This window comes from Vombatus ursinus, unplaced genomic scaffold (assembly GCF_900497805.2).
Source record: "Vombatus ursinus unplaced genomic scaffold, bare-nosed wombat genome assembly UNPS02014807.1, whole genome shotgun sequence".
Lineage (NCBI taxonomy): Eukaryota > Metazoa > Chordata > Mammalia > Diprotodontia > Vombatidae > Vombatus > Vombatus ursinus.
In genome coordinates this window covers 42,526,447-42,544,392 of record NW_020954585.1, presented here as the reverse complement: position 1 = coordinate 42,544,392, position 17,946 = coordinate 42,526,447, and the positions used below count along the sequence as shown (strand labels likewise).

Genomic DNA, 17,946 nt, shown 5'->3' with positions numbered 1-17,946 from the left:
TAGAGCCAGCATCTTAAGGTCTATTCCTGTAAAATTCCACTTCACTGGCAGTAGGGGTGGGCCTGACTCAGTCTGGTACTCTGTTAGTTCAGGCTTCATGTGGGAACAAAATGAGGTGTTGCTAGATTATCCAAAAATTAACAAAAAAAAAGGTTTACTCAGTCATAAAATAGAAAGGATATTCAACAAGGACACATCAGTGCTTCGTTTGGGTAGATATGGTCCCTCTTACCTCCATATGGAAATATGTCTGGTCAGCAGGGCCGAGGGTGGGGACTTGCATAATAGTCTTGGGACATCTACCAAGCCTGAAGGGTCCCAACTCCACGTGGGTGGAATCTTTTTTTAAAAATTGTATTATTTTTTCAATCAGCAAAATTTTGCCTTATCCTTCCCCACCCTCCACCACTGAGAACAAAAGAAAACCAAAACCTGTTACAAATCTGTTTAGTCAAGCACAACAAAATTTTTCCTTATCTGAATCAAAAAAAACCAACAACTCCAAAACAACTGTCTCATTCTGCATTCTGAGTCCTTCACCTCTCTTTCAAGAGGTAGGTACCATGTTTCCTCATTAGTCCTCTGGAATTATGGCTAGTCATTACACTGAGTTCTGAATTCTTCAAAGTTGTTTGTCTTTATCATATTGCTGTCATTACATAAATTATTCTCCTGGTTCTCTTCATTTCACTTTGCATCAGTTCATACAAGCCTTATCCTTCATTATTTCTTACAGCACAATAGTTTTCCATCACATTTATATATCATGACTTGTTCATTCATTCCCCAATTGATGGGTTTGTCACCTCAAAAAGAGCTATAAATATTTTTGTACATTCTTAGAGTTTGTTTTGTTTATCCCTCCTTTAACCTACCATTCCTCTAATTTTCTTCCCTGCCTTCTCCCCTTTCCCTCCCATTTTCTTGTTGAGTAAAATGTACTTCTTTATAGGTGGACTTTTTTTATGCCCTTAGGTGATCAGGAAGCCATTTCGATAAGGGCAAAGGTTATGAGCAAATTGTATCAAGCAAGGTGCAATTTGAGCTTTTGGGGGAAAATTGGCCTATGCCATGTGGTTAGGAGGCGGGTGGGGAAGAGGGAGACCCTGGTAGATAGTGGTCCTATCGCAACTAGTATTAATTTCTCCGAGTTAAATGCCAGGGACAATCATGGCCTCTGTAACTCAGGCTGCTGGTTATATCTTTCTGCAGTTGTATTACTTCATCCCCCAATGCAGCCCCTGAAGCATCTCACCTGCACAGAAAACCATTACATGGTGTGCAGGGATGGTGTTAATGAGATGCAATTCTGCATCAGTGCCTAGGATGTCTGTTCCTGGCTCTAGGTACCCAGTGCTATATAGCTCCTTTATCCTAGGCTAATAAGTCAATGGTTTGTTTGCGTGGCAATATTCAAGTATCAATTAGTCTTAAGAAAACACAATCCTGAGAAATCTTTTCAGAGCCTTTGCTAGCTGCTGTGAATCCTATTTCTGAATGATGTTGATGTAACTTGGGTCCCTTTGAGGCTCAACTGGGCCTATTACAAAGTGTTAGATGATCATCCCCATCTGGTAGAACTTTAGCTTAAAGTATGAATTATTCACCAATAGACACTAGTGCATCTTCTCTAACTGATGAACAAATTCCCGAGGTTAGTGTGATTAATACATGACCATTCATGATTTTGGGCAGCTAGGTGTCACAGTGGATAGAGTGCCAGGCCTGCACTCAGAAAGAGTCATCTTCATGCATTCAAATCTGGCCTCAGACACTTACTAGCTGTATGACCCTGGGCAAGTTACTTAACCCTCTTTGCCTCAGTTTCCTCATCTATAAAATGAGCTGGAGAAGGAAATGGCAAATCACTCCAGTATCTTTACCAAAAAAACCCCAAATGGGGTCATGGAGAATCAGACATGACTGAAATGACTGAACACCAACGACAAATTCATGATTCTAGAGGACTGAGGATGAATCATGAATTACAGAAAGGTGGTGGATTTAGGGATTAGAATAAGACACCTATTTTTGTATATGATCACTGAAGGGATTTGTTTTGCTTGACTGTGCATATTATATAAATAAATTTGTTTTTTCTTTTCAGTGGGTTGGGGGTGGAAGAGAGGGAGAGAAAATAGGTTTCTGTTAATTTTTTTTTAAATAGAGAGGTGGGGGATGCTATAGATATGGAATGCTGCATGAACTTTCAGATGAGCTCACTGTATGACTAGTTTTACTTAATTATTTTACTTTGTTACAAGAGACCTCTCACAGACAGGGAGTAATTTGAAATGTTTGTTACATAAAAAGAAAACACATCAATAAAACTTAAAAAAAAGAAAATTATAATGTTATCCAGATAGGTGGCCATGTAAGGGTCTTTTGTCTTTCCTTGTATTCTCAGTGCTTAGTACAGTGTCTGGCACAAAGTAGGCACCTAATAAGTGCTTGTTGACTGACTAATTAGTGGTCCAACACGTCTGCTAACTCCTCCTTAATAAAATACCGAGAAGGGGCAGGGATATTGGTTAAGAGGAATAACAGCATATGATATTTACAATACCTGTGGTAGATAAAAAACACTGTGTTCCACTTAGCTCTGGGACAGATCTAAATTAGACCGGGTGCACCCTGGAGATTGAATTTGATGTATGTCAGAGTCCCCTGAATCTTTTCCAGGAGATGATGATTCCAGTTATTTAAGCTCCTATAATTGATACAAGGCCACAATTGCTTTGGGACACAAAAAAGGGTGGAGCTCTGTAGGAAATCAAGGGAAGTCCTCTTCCCCCCTCCACCCCACCCCAGCCCCAAGCTCTTCCATTCTCCTTTAGGGCATAAATCTGACCATGTAAGGGAGTCAACTCAAGGAGAAAATCAACTGGGCAGTCACTTGGGTACTGGGTTAGAAGGTGATTGGTTCCCTCATTATAGAGCTCCCCTAAGTCATGTCACATGTTCTGAGGCATATTTGAAGGGTTGTCCTGCAGGGATACTTCCCTTATCATGGAAGTGGTTGTTATCAAGACCATTCCATCTACATGGATGCCAGGAAGATGCAATCTAGTTCCAAATTAGGTTGTGACCACTCCAGCCCAAACACCACCCTGGCTACCACTAGTTCTACCACTCCCAACTCCATGCTTCTGCGACTAGACCCCACTGTCAGGAGTCTTTCTTCTATTCTGGGCTATATTTTCCTTAGAGTAGAATATCTAATTTGACTTCCTGACCTCCTTGAAGTGAAATTTCCATATGCTCTAGAATCAACAAGCACACACATCTTCTGCTCCTTCTATTATCCCACGGTTCTGTCCTGGGTCCACTTTTCTTTTCCCTCTTCTTTTTATATACTCTCTCAGTGACTTCACTAACTCTCGTGGATTTAATGACCATTTCTGCAGATATACAGGCTTACTCTCTGTCCTCAGCTCTAGGCTTATACCATCAATTTCCTATTATGCATTTCAAACCTGATGTCCTAGTTAAGTATCTCAAAGTCAACTTGTTCAAAACAGAATTCATTATCTTTTCCTTCTCTCTTCTAAACTTTCCCATTATCCAGGTTCAAAACCCCAGTGTCATCTTTGACTCCTCACTCTTCCTTACTCCACATATCTACTCAATTGCCAGGGTTTTTTTTGATATGACCTCACCCTGGAAATGCTGATAGTTTTCTTCCATAATTATAATGAGCTGCCTAAGCCTTCACTACTCAACTCTGTCCTATCACAAATGCTTTCCATGCTTCTCTTCAATTCTCTGTTGCTCAAGATGTGGCAGGTTGGGAGAAGCAGGTGGTACCATGGGAAATTACTGTTTCTGGAGTCAAAGGATCTGGGTCTAAATCCTACTTCCAACACTGCTTGTGTGACCATGGGCAAGTCATTTAACATCCCTGAGTCTCAGCTTCCCATCTGTAAAATGAAGATGTTGGCCTAGATGTGACTTCTGATGTCCTTTCTTTATTCTGATGAGTTTAAGGCATAGAAAGTTGGGGCGTGGCAAGTTTTAAGGGAATCCTAGGATCATGACAGCAGTAATAGTTTGCATTTGTTTGGTGCTGCAAAAAGTGCTGGGCAACTAGGTGGTGCAGAGGGTAGAGTGTCAGGCCTGGAGTCAAGAAGAGTCACCTTCCTGAGTTCAAATCCGGCCTCAGATACTTACTAGCTGTGTAATCTTGGACAAATCACTTCACCCTCTCTGCCTCAGTTCCTCGTCTGTAAAATGAGCTGCAGAAGGGAATGGCAAACCACTCCAGTAACTCTGCCAAGAAAACCCCAAATGGGCTCACAAAGAATTGGACATGGTTGAAACGACTGTACAACAGTACAAAGTGCTAGGTTCCCCTCCAACTCTGTGAGGTAAGGAAGGAATTACTGCTTCCACTTAAATAAATGGAATTTAATAGAATGGAAGTAGTGATATATGACAAAAGAGAGAAGGCAGAGCTGTTCAACTTTTATTTGCTTTTGAGGCTATGAGCCTTGCACTGGAAATAAAAGAACCAAAAGGGTTAACAAGAAGTTAATATCTAAGATAAGAAAGGAGACAGTAAGAGAGTGCCTGGCTGCCCTTGATGAATTCCAGTCACCTGGCCCAGACAAAGTAAGTATACCCTTGGGTCAGGAAAGAACTGGCAGATTGATTGATGAGCCACTTGAAGAAGCATTTGGAAAATCATGGAGAGTATAAGAGATATCATGAGATTAGAGAAGGGCAAATGTCTCAATTTTTTTGTAACAGGAAGAGACCAGAGTCAAAACATTGTCAGTCGGGGATGGGGGTGGTGGTTGATTTTCATTCCTGGGAACATTTTAGAACAAAGAATTAAAGAGATGATGGAACAATGATAAGAAAACCAGCATGGCTTAATCAAGAACAGGTCGTACCAAACTAACCTTATTTTCTTTTTTGGACAGTATTCTTCAACTGGTATAAGAGTAGAATGCTATAGGCATAGTTTACCTAGATTTTAATAAAGCTTTTTCATTAGGTATTCATACTATTTTCGTGGAGAAGATGGAAAGATGTTGACTAGATGATAATACAGCTGGATGGTTTTGGACCTGGTTGGATGACTGGACTTGAAGAGTTGTTAATGGCTCAATTTCAAGGTGGCCAGGCCTCCACAGGTCCCAGGGATCTGTGCTTGGCTCTGTGCTGTTTCACATTTTTTGATCAATAACTTGGATAAAGACAGATATGATTGTTTTTCAGATTTGCAGATGACACTAATCAGGGAGAAATAGTTGATCCAATGAATGACAGAGTCAGGATCCAAAAAGAACTGGACTGAAAAGGAAATAGATGAACCCAAGAAGATGAAATTCAATATAGATACATGCAAAGTCTTACAAGTGAGTAAACAACAACCACTACCAAACTTCTCAAGTATAACATAGGGAAGCCACATTAAAGCAGTTTGCCTGAAAAAGATCTAAGGATTTTAGTCATTTGAAAGCTCAATGTGAGTAAGTCAAATAAGGCAGTGCAACCTTTGGCTACACTGAGAAGCATGTAGCCTGCTCCTTCCAGACCTCATATGGAGTACTGTGTTCCATTATGGGTGTTACAATTTATGAAGGATATGAATAATCTAGAGAGTGGACAAGAACAACCAGGATGGGAAGGGCCTTGACTTCATATCAAATGAAGGTTAGTTGAAAGAACTAGGGATGTTTAGCCTGGAGAAGAGAAAACTCAAAGGGAAAATGATAGCTGTGTTCAATTATCTAAAGAGCCTTCAAGTGAAGGAGGAATATTCTTGTTCTGTCTGGTCCTAGAGCAGGGTCATCAAGCTATGGCCATTGGGCCAAATCTGAACTGCTGCCTGTTTTGTATGAGCTAAGAATTATTGTTACATTTTAAAATAAAGTTTTGTTGTATTTAAAAATTTGCCAACTATTATTAGCTTGCAGCAGTATAAAAAACAGTCATAAGGCTGGATTTGACTCTTAGGCCAAAGTCTGTCCACTTCTGCCCTAGAGGGCAGAACCAGAAGCAATCAATGGCAATTGCAAGGAGACAAATTTAGGCTCATTTAGGGGAAAAAAATTCCTAAGGGTTAGAGCTATCCAAAGATGGTGATAGGTGTTGGGGAAACAATCAATAAAAAAGAAAGACAGTCCCTTCCCTCAAGGGGATTACAATCTAAAGGGGGAGACAACACACAAAGGGAGGCAGGAAAACGGGGGGGGGACAGAAGTGGGTATGTGGCATAGGGGCATCTTGTTTCATAGAATTGAAACCAGGTAGAGCAGCAGGTACAGTGTGGGGCAAGCTGAAAGTCTAGCTCTGCCCTCTGTAAAGGAAGGCATTGGGAGGAGTCTGGTACTCCACCCTCAAGCCCTCCAATCAGAGGGGACAGGAGGCTGAGGAAGGTGGTATCAACTCGGGCTAGAATGAACAGCATGGTGATGAGATGAGCTTCACCTGGGAGGGGCATCTCATTTTATGGAGTTGAAACCAGGCAAAGCAGCAGATGTGAAGTGAACCTTCCCCAAGGTGACACAGATAGGAAATGTGGAGCAAGGATTGGAACTCAGGTCCTCTGATCCTAACTTCTCTTTCCACTGTAATACAGGTTGCGTCTCTTAGTAGTATTTTTTAGAGGTAGCTAGTGGCTCAGTGGATAGCTTACTAGATCTGGAGCTAGGAAGACTTAAGTTTAAATCCAGCATCAGATACTTATTAGCTATATGTCTCTGGATAAGTCACTTAACCTCTGTTTGCCTCAGTTTCCTCAGCTGTAAAATGGGGAAAATAATAGCACCTCCCTCCTAGGGTTGTTGTGAGGATCAAATGAGATATTTGTAGTGCTTAGCACAGTTCTTGGCACATAGTAGGTGTTTACTTCTCCTCTCCCCCCTCCCCAGTAGTAAGGGCATAGGAAGCAGATTTCTGGCTCTACACGTTTTTTCACAAAAATGTCAAATACACACATTGTCCTTGCCATTCAGTGTCACCTGTTAAGCATCTTCATGAACATGGCACTCTATTGAATGGGGGTACAAAGCAATTATCCAACATAGTGCTGACCCTCAAAGGACACTGAAAAACTTCCTGGTTTCTATTTAGTTCAAACCCTTTGGGAATTTCCTATACAGAATAGCTCAGTGGAAATCTCTCAGAAGCACCTGCACCATACTGTTCATTCATGTGGCTTTAGAAAATGTCTCCTTGGCTTCAAAGCCTGTGGGAACTTTAATGAGATTGAACATTATAAACTCTGAAAAAACAATTGAGAACAGCTTTGCTAATGGTGCCTCCATTCGTTTAGCTCCTCATGCTAAAGGGTTTTTATATAACCTGGTGGGAGCCTCACAACAACCTTGGGGGACAGGCACCATCGTATTGTGGAAAGAGCACTGGATCTGGGGTTAAGAACCTAGTTTCAAATCCTGGCTCTCCTAATTACTACCTGTGACCTTAAGAAGATCAATTAATTTCTCTGAGCCTCAGTTTCCTCATCTACAAAGTCAGGAGATTGGACTAAATGATTTCTAAATTCTTTCCCAGTTCTAAATCCATTATCCAATGATCTCTATTTCTATGACTATTTGTAAATGAGGAAACTGAGGCTCAGATAATTCTATTTTCCATCAGCAGCTCGGTTTGGCTTTGACTCCTTGGAACATCACATCTCTCCCAGGATAAGTGGATCACTTGAAATCTCATTACCATGCAAATTGACTCAGTTTTTGATGCTCAACACCTCAACTTTGTCAGTCGCCTCTCCCCTTTGATTGGAAGGTTAGAGTGGAGCAGTAAGCTCCTCTGAAAGTTCCTTTATAGAGGGCTCTGAACTTTCCAGGGAGACTTTCCATTTTCCATTAGCAATTCTGCTTGGTTCCTATTCCATGGAATTTCATGCCCAGTGCCCCTCCCCACTTTCAGCCCCCCTCCATTGGACTGTAAGCTCCTTGAGGGCAGGAACTGTCTTTTTCTTATTTGTATCCCCAGTGCTTAGCACACTGCAGGCACTCAATAAATGTTTATTGAATTGGATTGAACAAGGATATTTGTCTAAGTTCTTACAACTCATTTGTCAGTTTCACAATGGTTCATACTCAAAGTTAAGAGACACATGAGAGATTGGGACCATGTGTATCAAAGAGGAGGATGGACAGTATACCTACAAAGTAATTACCACTACCTGAAAAGTTCTGCCCTGTTCCCGTTTTGTGCTCCCAACCTTTGTGTATCCCACCTAAGACCTGGCATGGCTTTTTTTTTTTTGACCATGATTTTTTTACCCCATCCTTTGGCATCATCATACCTCTCCTACACACTGAACCCTTGCAATAGTCTCATCTCCCTGGCAATCTGGCTCCTAGTAGGCTCCATTGACCTCTCCTGGAGTGCAAGATTCCTTCTCATTTCAACCCATCCTCTCAAAGCAATGAAGCAATGAGGCCACCTGGAAATCTATGGGTACCCTGGGCCTGGAGAAGCACAGAATGTAGAAGTTTCTTCATCACAACATTCTAAATAGAACTATATGAATGAATGAATGAAGTGTTAATTCAGTGTTTTCTATATGCAAAGCACGGTGCTAAGCTCTGGAGATATATTTCTCCACTGATCATCTCTGCCAGCTTATTATCGCCTTTCCTTGATGGCTCATGTGACAAATCTAATAAGATAAAACTTCATACAGATAAATGTAAAGTCTTACATTTAGGTACAAAAAATCAGTTTTACAAGTATTAAACAGGCATTGTTAGATAGCACTTTGCCTGAAAGAGATGTCAGCAGCATGGGACAATCAAAAAAGCTAATGAAATACTAACACTTCCCTCCTCTTCCCCATTAACTACAACCTCCTATTCCCCTAATCTCTGTCACCCTACCAGGCCACCTTATACTCTGTTTTGCTTGCTACCTCTTTCCTGGTCTCATCCTTCTTCTCTCAAGCTCTATCTTCTTTATGCCCTCTCCCCAACCACCAAGGATGTTCAGATCCATCCTCCACTCACTCAGTTGCCAAAGGGATCCTCCTAAAGAATGGGTCTGACCACGTCAATCCTTTACTTCAAAAACTCCAGTGGATCTCTATGACAGGCAGGATGAATTGTAAAATGCTCTGTTAGGCATTTAAATGCTTTCACAACCTGACCCCTGCCTACTTTTCTGGTCTTCTTAAACTTTAATTTACCACTCTGGCCTACTGGCTGTTCCTCACACATGATCCTCATCTCTCTATACTCCAGATCCTGACTTGGGGCCTTTTCATCCTCCCCCCGCCATGATTGTAGTAGTCTCTTTCCTCACCTCTACCTCTGGAATGTCCCTATTTTCCTTTAAGACTAGAATCTCATCTTTTGTAGGTCTTTGCCAGTCACTCTAGCAGCTAGGATTACCTTCCATTTACATTGTCTGTATCTTGTAAATACATAGTTAGTTGCATAGTGTCTCTTCTTTTACAGTATGAGCTCCCTGAAGGTAAGAGATGATATTTTTGCCTTTCTTTGCACCCTCCTTTGCTCAGGATGGTGCCTGGCACATTTGTTGTTGTTCAGATGTTTTCCAGTTATCTCTCACTTTGGGAACTCATTTGGGATTTTCTTGGCAAAGATACTAGAGTGGTTTGCCATTTCCTTCTCTAGCTCATTTTATAGATGAGGAAAGTGAGGCAAACAGGGTTAAGTGATAAGTGTCTGAAGCCAGATTTGAACTCACAAAGATGAGTTTTTCTAACTCTAGGCCCAGCACTCTATTCACTGCACCCCTCAGCTGTCCCTTGAATAAGAGACTAAAATTTGCCCATAACTGAAGCTTACCCCTTAAGTGCTGATACTTAAATTTTCAATCATTTTTTTTGAAACTTAATTTCAAGCTTTTTTTTAGATTTCTGATACCTGTATTCAGTATAATTGATTTCCTTTGTAATCCTATGCATTTTATTTTGTGCATTTAAAAATATTATTCAGAGAAGAGATCCATAGGCTTGACCAGACTGCCAACAGTTACTTATCTGCCATTCCAAAAAAATCTCTGCTTTAAGACTTAGAGTCACCACTATTGAACACAAAATACTGTTTTATATTGTGTCCTGGGATGGCCTCACAGGATGCTCTGTTTGCCCCAGCACGACTTCTGCTAGGCTAACACATGGTGAATCTTCTGTCTGCAGCTTCAATATCTGCTGCCACTTTTCAGTGGGCCGGCTACTAGTTGAAGCTTGTTTAAATCAGTAAACTTAATTTTATACACGGGAGGTCAATAGGCTGTAGTCTAGTAATGACTCCATCCATACCTCTCTTTATAGAAGCGCATGGGCTTTGTAACAACTCTTTTTCTGTTTGCCCAGAGGCTTTTTCACTTCTGGGTTTATGACTATGTTCTTGGTTTTTTTTTTTTTTTAAGGCAATTGGGGTTAAGTGACTTGCCCAGGGTCACACAGCTAGTAAGTGTCAAGTGTTTGGTCTGAGGCCAGATTTGAACTCAGGTCCTCCTGACTTAAGGGTCAGTGCTCTATCCACTGCGCCACCTAGCTGCCCCCTATGACTATGTTCTGAAAGGCTTAGATTTCCAAAAACTGCTAGACAAGTGCCACATTATACAGTATTTTCTATTTTCACCATGAAAGATTTTATACTGTATAATTCATAGCCAGGTAGAATATTTTAAGTTACTTACCGTGCAAAGTGTCTCAAATGTTTTTTCAGAGACAAACGATCCATCAAGGCCAAAAAGGAAAATAGATGCATAAGACAGCATTCCCCCGAGGATAATGAGATTGTTCATGTATGGGCTGGACATCTTTATTAGCCTACCAACAGAAAGAGGTAGTACCTTTAATAGGACAGTTCATTCATTCACTCATTCACTCAATACTCATTTGCTGAATGCCTTCCCTGTACAATACTGCATTAGGTACCAAGGGGAAAAACGGTAAGATGTGTACTCTTAGTTGGGAATGTGAGAGGTAAGAAATGATTATATTTCCATACAAGGAAATTGAGAGAAAAGGTAGCTCTAGGTCAGAAGTTCTAGCTAGAACTGCCTAAAAGTGGATGAAATTGGTTGTTTGGTTAAAGAGACCGGAGGTAGGACAAAGGTTAAGCTTTACTTAGAGTGCACATGCAGCATGGGCTCATTAATATTAACTTCTCCACCCAGAGGGCAGCAATAGCACAGAACGAGGCACATTTCATATGTTAGCGGGAGGACGGATGCGTTATGAAGTGGGAGTACCCAGAAGATTGTAAGAGCAGGGACCAATCCCAGCTTTGAAGGGAGGGACAAAAAGGAACTGCATAAAAAGTTTGCTCTGGCATCTGTTGGTGTGTGTCTTTTTTTGGGGTACCACACACACACCCGCTTCTTGCAAGAACTGTAAATAAACATCTCCTTCGCTCACTTCAGTTTTGTTTCTTAAGGGAGGACAGAACTGTGCATGGTATGTTTCTAGGGGAGCAGTGAGTTGTGGCTGCGTGCTTGGGCTAAACCCCTAACCCTACCAAGGAGTGACTGAACCCTGTTTCTCACAGGAAGATAAAACACATAGATGAAAACAGTTCAGTAATAACGAAAAACTTCAATGGAGGGTATAGACGACAGCAGCACATAGAAGGGGAGATCCAGTAATTGGGGAAGGCCTTTGAAGTGTGGTGGGACTTATTCTGGTGCTTAAAGGAAAGTTTGGAAAGATTTACTTAGGAAAGGGGAACTTAGAACCATAGTGATTGTTTTCTGTTTCTTCATAGACTTTTAGAGAAATAGCCCAAGCATTAAAAAAAAAAAAATCCAGTGAATAACAGCAAATTGGAAACAGGAATACTGATTTCTCCCCTTGGTCAGTTGTTTTAGTCATGTCCGACTCTTCGTGACCCCATTTTGGGGTTTTCTTGGCAAAGATACTTGCCTTTTCCTTCTTCAGATCATTTTACAGATGAGGAAACAGGGTTAAGTGACTTGCCCAGGGTCACACAGCTAGATTTGAACTCAGGTCTTCCTGACTCCAGGCCCAGCACTCTATCCACTGTGCCACCTAGCTGCCTGATTTTCTCCCTGGCACTCTAGAAGAAATTATGGGCATTTAGTCTTTAGATAAAGGTACAATAATGTTATATTTTTATGTTGTTTTGCAGTTTGTAATGTGCTTTCCTCACAACTACTCTGTGATCTAAGTAGGGTATACATTGTCATCCCCATTTAACAGGTGAGGAAACCGACAATTTTTTTTTTTTGGCTAGGCAGTGGGGTTCAGTGACTTGCCCGGGGTCACACAGCTAGTAAGTGTCAAGTGTCTGAGGCTAGATTTGAACTCAGGTCATCCTGACTCCAGGACTGGTACTCTACCCACTGTGCCACCTAGCTGTCCCTGCTTTTTTTTTTTTTTTTTTTTTTGAAACTGACAATGAGGCTGAGTGATTTTTGCAGGCCTGGGTCTCAAACCTAATTCGATCAATTTCTAGTTTGGTGTGCTTTCTATTAAACATGGTGACAACAATGACTTGTTCAAACTTCATAACTGAGAGAACTGTCCAAAAATGGAAGAGTACGCCTTAGTAGCTTGTGAGATGTCTGTCACTGGTGGTACTCAAGCAAAGTCTGACTGACCATTTGCTTAGGGTTGAGGTGACAGAGGGGAGGGTCCCACTTCATTGGACTGTGACCTCTGAGCACCCTTCCAAAGTTGACATTCTAGGACTCAAGAGAACCTCTTTTTGTCTCTCATCTTGGACCAAAGAGTTAACAAATTGCTAAAATATCAAGACAATTTTCCATTTCTCATATGGGAAGAAGGGAAAATTCACTGCCATCGTCCTAGATTCTCTCGTGGAGTTAGGTTTATTCCTGGATCAAGCAGTGATTCATCTCCTAGGTTCCAACAGCTTTGGTCGCCTCAGAGATGACGCTTCACTGTGGGGGACACAGTGGCTGCCCCGCTTGATCCTTGATCATATGGTGTGTCTGTGAGGCCTGCCTTCACATTGGGTTCTAGGCCAGTGCCCTTCAGGGCTCCAACACGCATTTAAAGGATGGGGAATGATTCTGACACCCGTATAATCTGAAGCTGGCCTTGAATAGCAGAGAGACTGATGTTCCCCCTGCCCATCTCCATTCTTCTCTTCTCAAACCACCCCCCCCAACCCCAACATGAAGGGAAACTGGATTTAGAGACTCTCCATGGAAACTAAAGAACTATATTTAAAAAAAAAACTGTAGCCTAAAATGTGGCCTTGTTTGTCATCTAGCACTAGCCAGATTTCCTTAGTGGGCGAGTTTCTCTGTGGCTGACTGTTCTCTGTAATTTGGAAAGGCAGTGTGGTAGAGTGTAGAGAGCCCTGGGCTTGAAGCTAGATATCTTGTATTCTAGTCTTAGCCTTCCAAATTGCTGTGTGACCTTGGGCAAGTCATTTCTCCCTGAGATTCAGTTTCTTCATCTGTCAAATGAGGAGGATTGGGGTAGCAGACCCTTATGGCCTTTTCTAGTTCTCACAGTGGGAAGTGTCTGCATCCTTTCTCCTACTGCATACACCCCCTGGTCCTCTGCTTTCCTGAAGGAATGCCTATTGAATCCTCAGGGTACAACATACAGAGAAATACTTTAATAATATTGATAATGAACATATTCTTTTACATTTCTATTTCTATAGCACTCTGCTCACAGCTACCCTTGAAGGTAGGTCACGTAAGTGTTATTATGCCCATTTTACAGATGGGGAGCCTAATAGTTCATTGTGGTCAATTCTAGGCTGTACAAAGGCAGCACGTCGGCTTAGGGAACATTAGGAGCAGGATGGAAATGAATGACTTACTTCTGGTTTCTGTTTTTGATGTTAAAGAAGAGGAAGGCGCTGGCCATGATCATTCCTAGGATTGTGAGGGCAGAGAGAATGCTGTAAAGAGGAAGGGAGATCTCCCTCAGCTGTTCTTGGATGATTGTTTTGTCTTTTGGAGGCTCTGAACCTGAAAGGTCAATGAGAAAAGTCAGCTTAAGCAAAAACACACATTGATTTCCTCTGAGAGTTATTTATTATTGTCATTGTGTCGAACACAGGCAAAACAACAACCGTGGCTTCGAATACTGAGAATTCTATCCCAGCCTGGCCACACCTAAGCCTGTTTTCCTTCCCTCCCTCCTTCCTTCCTTCCTTCCTTCCTTCCTTCCTTCCTTCCTTCCTTCCTTCCTTCCTTTCTCTCTTTCTTTCCTTCCTTCCTTTCTCTTTCTTTCCTTCCTTCCTCTCTTTCTTTCCTTCCTTTCTTCCTTCTTCTTTCTTTCCTTCCTTCCTCTCTCTCTTCCTCCCCTCCCTTCCTCTCTCTCTTCCTCCCCTCCCTTCCTTCCTTTCTCTCTCTTTCTCTCTTTTTCTCCCCTCCCTCAGTTTTTAAAAAAATAAAATTCACAACTAATTGTGTAAGATATTCTTAAGTTTTAGTAATGCTCCTCCCCACTCCCTTATGTTTGGTATGATAGTTGTATGCAAATTCAAAATTAGGTCATTAAATTATGTAGCTTAGTGGATTAGGAGCTGGCCCTAGAGTTAGGAAAACCAGACTTCAAATCCTACCTCTGACACATACTAGGATACAGTGCCTGAATCAGTGGCCCAGTGCCCCAGGCAACTCTGAGCTATACAATGCAGAGAAAATGCTACTCTGCATTGGTGGAGAGGGTTTCCTTACTTGCAGTTCCCTACACTAATGAACAAACCAAAACAAAAGGGCCAGAATTTATAGGGTGGGCTGTTGTTTGTCCTTTGTTCAGGAAGAGGACCAGTGACGTCACCCGCTGATGTCTTGTCTTGAGTGCAAATTGGATTTAAGTGAGGCAGAGCTGCAAAGTCATCAGCCTCACTTTCTCCTCCAGTCATTGAAGTCCAGCGAAACTCATTTACATGTGAATAGAGTTTTTCCTGATCACTTCCAGCTGGACTAGCCTTTTCCTCCCATGAACATTACCCTTTGACTGTCCTTAGAAAGTCCAAGTTCACCCACTGCATCCCGGGCCATTGCCAGTTACAGGGTGGGCATAATACGAGGACTAGGCCAGCAGTCATTGGCCATTTTTGATTGGCTGGTTGGGTGTGAATGATTCTAAAACCTACCCATTGGAAGTTGGGTGGAGGTAAGGCTCTGGTCAGTGATTTGGGTGGGAGGGGGTTGCTATTCAGGCTGGGGAATTAAGAGGGAGGCAGCACAGGTGTGCTATGAGTTCCCAATTAGATCATAGGAGACTGTCTTGAAAGTATAGGGCCAGGCTGAATGGGATGTGCTGTTCCTCAATGAAAATAAGATCTCTAGGAAGACGTCTTATATTATAGGTATGTGTGTGTGTATATATATATATATATATATATATATATACACACATATACGTATATCCCTTTACCTCCTGAAGTAATTGCTTTAATGAAGGGTTATAAAAAGAAACTGCTGGTAGTCTTATAAAAAAAAGAAAGAGAAACATTCTCCAGAATGAGCTCTTTTTAGGACTTCCTTCCCCCAAGCTCAGTCACTTCTATATTAAAAAAAAAAAATCAAAGAGATCAGTCTCCAGAGGGTTCTGCTTTGCCTTTATAAAACGTGGCACAATTTTAAATTGAAATTCAATAAATGCAGATTGTGAACAATCCTTGGGGTTGTGTGTGTTCTATACCCTGGGTTTTTTCCATGTGTAAATATATCCCTAGAGTTCTCAATAGCTGAAGAGCAAATTTCATATTTTAGGTCCAGAATGGGGAATTAAGACTGAGCTTCTAGCCTGGTCATTGACTTGTTCTGAAATTTTAATGTTGTTTAAAGGCTAGCCAGTGGTGTTAAGGTTGCAAAAGGACCTTGATGAGGACAGTGTAGGTATAAATGACGTATGGTCAAAATGCCACAAGGCTTATGTGTTTGTATCAATGGCAATTGGAGGACAATGCTTTCTGCATGCTTGGTGGACAACAGAGGCAGCTTCCTAGGGTACTACATTGGGTGGATTGCTTTAAAATATGACTTTTTAATAAAATGGACATTTTTTCATACTAGAAAAAGCCCCTTCTCCAAGCTATGTGTATTAGGGTGAAAGCTAAAATCCAATGGTGTACTGTAACACACAAAAGAGGTGCTTTTCACATGGTGGGAACACAATCTTCACACCTTGCCAAAGGTATACAAATGTGTGGCCCTGGTTGTGATAGAGGGGGCTTTCCTTTGCATGTTTTTCTTAGTATCTCCAAAGGTTAAATCCTGTGAATGAAACTAAGCAATATGACAGAATAACTTAGATTAAATAAGAAGTTAATAGGCTAAATACTACAGAAAATAGGTTAAGTAACTCAGGTGGCCATAGGTAGAGTAACCACAATAATTTGTGCATTCAAGAGTAGTTTGGGGAAATGGCCCCCAAATGCTATTTGGGGAAACAGTGCATTTTGGAGGTTGTTTGTTGAAATTGGAATTTCACCTTTCTGTCCTGTAAGCCTTCTCTAGAGCATGAACAATTGTGATTCATTTTTCCCTTCTCTGTGGTCCCCAAATGAGTCACCTCCAGCCGGGCCTTAGCTTAGCTTGAGAAAAGACTCAGGGGATTTGTGTGTTCACAGACTCCAATGCTCTACAGCCCATGGTGTCAGAATGGGAGTTTCCAGGCTGCTGGCTCTGTACAACAGGCTGCCCCTTTGTCTTGATCCAGGCTATGCTCCCAAATGGCCTGACGTATATTACTTTCCACGTGCATAGGGAGGAGATTTCTATCCTCCATGGAAATCCAAAGTACTATGCCAACAGGTGGTGCAATGAATAGGGTGCTAGACCTGGAGTCAGGAAGACTTGAATTCAAATCCAGCCTCAGATACTTACTAGTTGTAAGACCCTAGGTAAGTCACTAAACCTCTGTCTGCCTCAGTTTCCTCAGCTGTAAAATGGGGATCCTTGCAGCACCTATCCCTCAAGGTTGTTGTGAGGATCAAATGAAATGATATTTGCAAAGCACTTAACATTGTGTTTGGCACATAATAGGCACTATGTAAATGCTTTATCTCTTCCCCCTTCCTTTCCCAAGTGACGTTGGTTTATTAGAGATAATTACAACATGTCACACTATTCTTCTTCACTTGATTTTAAAGAAACCTGTCCTATCTTGGAACCTGATAGTGTCTTCCCCAAATCTGATCTCTGACTTGAGGGTCAGTGAAGACTTATGTATAATGACATGTTGTTTTTTTGGTCTGAACTTGTGATTTCATCAGTGTAAGGAACTCATGGTATAGAAACTCCCTCCATGGATGCATATTGGTACCTTCACCTGTAACTCATAGTTTTAGAGAGTTGCCTGGGCCCAGAGGGGTTAAGTGAGTTGACCATAGTTAAATACCCAGTATTGTGTCAGAGGCAGGACTTGAAGCCAGGACTTCTTGATTTTATAGCCTATAGCTTAAGCTGCCTCACAATGAAATAATAATTAGAAAGCGCTTAGTGCAGTGACTGGCACATAGTAAGCACTATAGAAATGTTAGCTATTATTATTATTGTTATTATTCTGTAAAACATGCCCCTGGGTTACTGGGGATGTTTACACAATATCATACCACTCTTTGATTGAACTTCAAGCAACCCATCCTACCTTGAAATCTGATGGTGTCATTGATGATTTCCAATGTGTCAGCCACAGCATTGTATTCACCCACCTTCACTTCACTACTATCTGTAGAAAAAACAATAAGGGTAGATTAGATCATGTTCTCCTTTTTTTATTTGCTTGCTAAGATGTCTTTTTCCATTTACTCTTTTCCCCCACTGCCACAGATGGAGGCCAGACCCTGTTCTATGCCTTTTCTTTCCCTACCCCTCTACCTTGAACATAACCCCTTCCACTAGATCCCTAACATCTATGTACACCACCATTGGCATTTGCTTAATTTGTCATGCTGACCAAGCCACAGTACTTCTCAGAGACCTATGGTGCTTTCCCAACTCATCTAAGATCTTCATCCCCGGCTTTAAAGC

At 41.5% G+C, this 17,946-nt stretch overlaps 1 protein-coding gene across 1 annotated transcript in view; it reads right to left on the bottom strand.

Annotated features, from left to right (window-relative positions):
- The window catches only part of GABBR2 (gamma-aminobutyric acid type B receptor subunit 2), a 790,497-nt gene that overhangs the window by 162,521 nt on the left and 610,030 nt on the right, over positions 1 to 17,946 (bottom strand). Inside the window, exons 9-11 of the mRNA XM_027874970.1 lie at positions 17,564 to 17,644; positions 13,776 to 13,926; positions 10,648 to 10,780 (exon numbers count right to left, since the gene is read on the bottom strand). Of these exons, the coding sequence (XP_027730771.1) occupies positions 10,648 to 10,780; positions 13,776 to 13,926; positions 17,564 to 17,644 (365 nt within the window). The remainder of the gene's footprint in view (positions 1 to 10,647; positions 10,781 to 13,775; positions 13,927 to 17,563; positions 17,645 to 17,946) is intronic.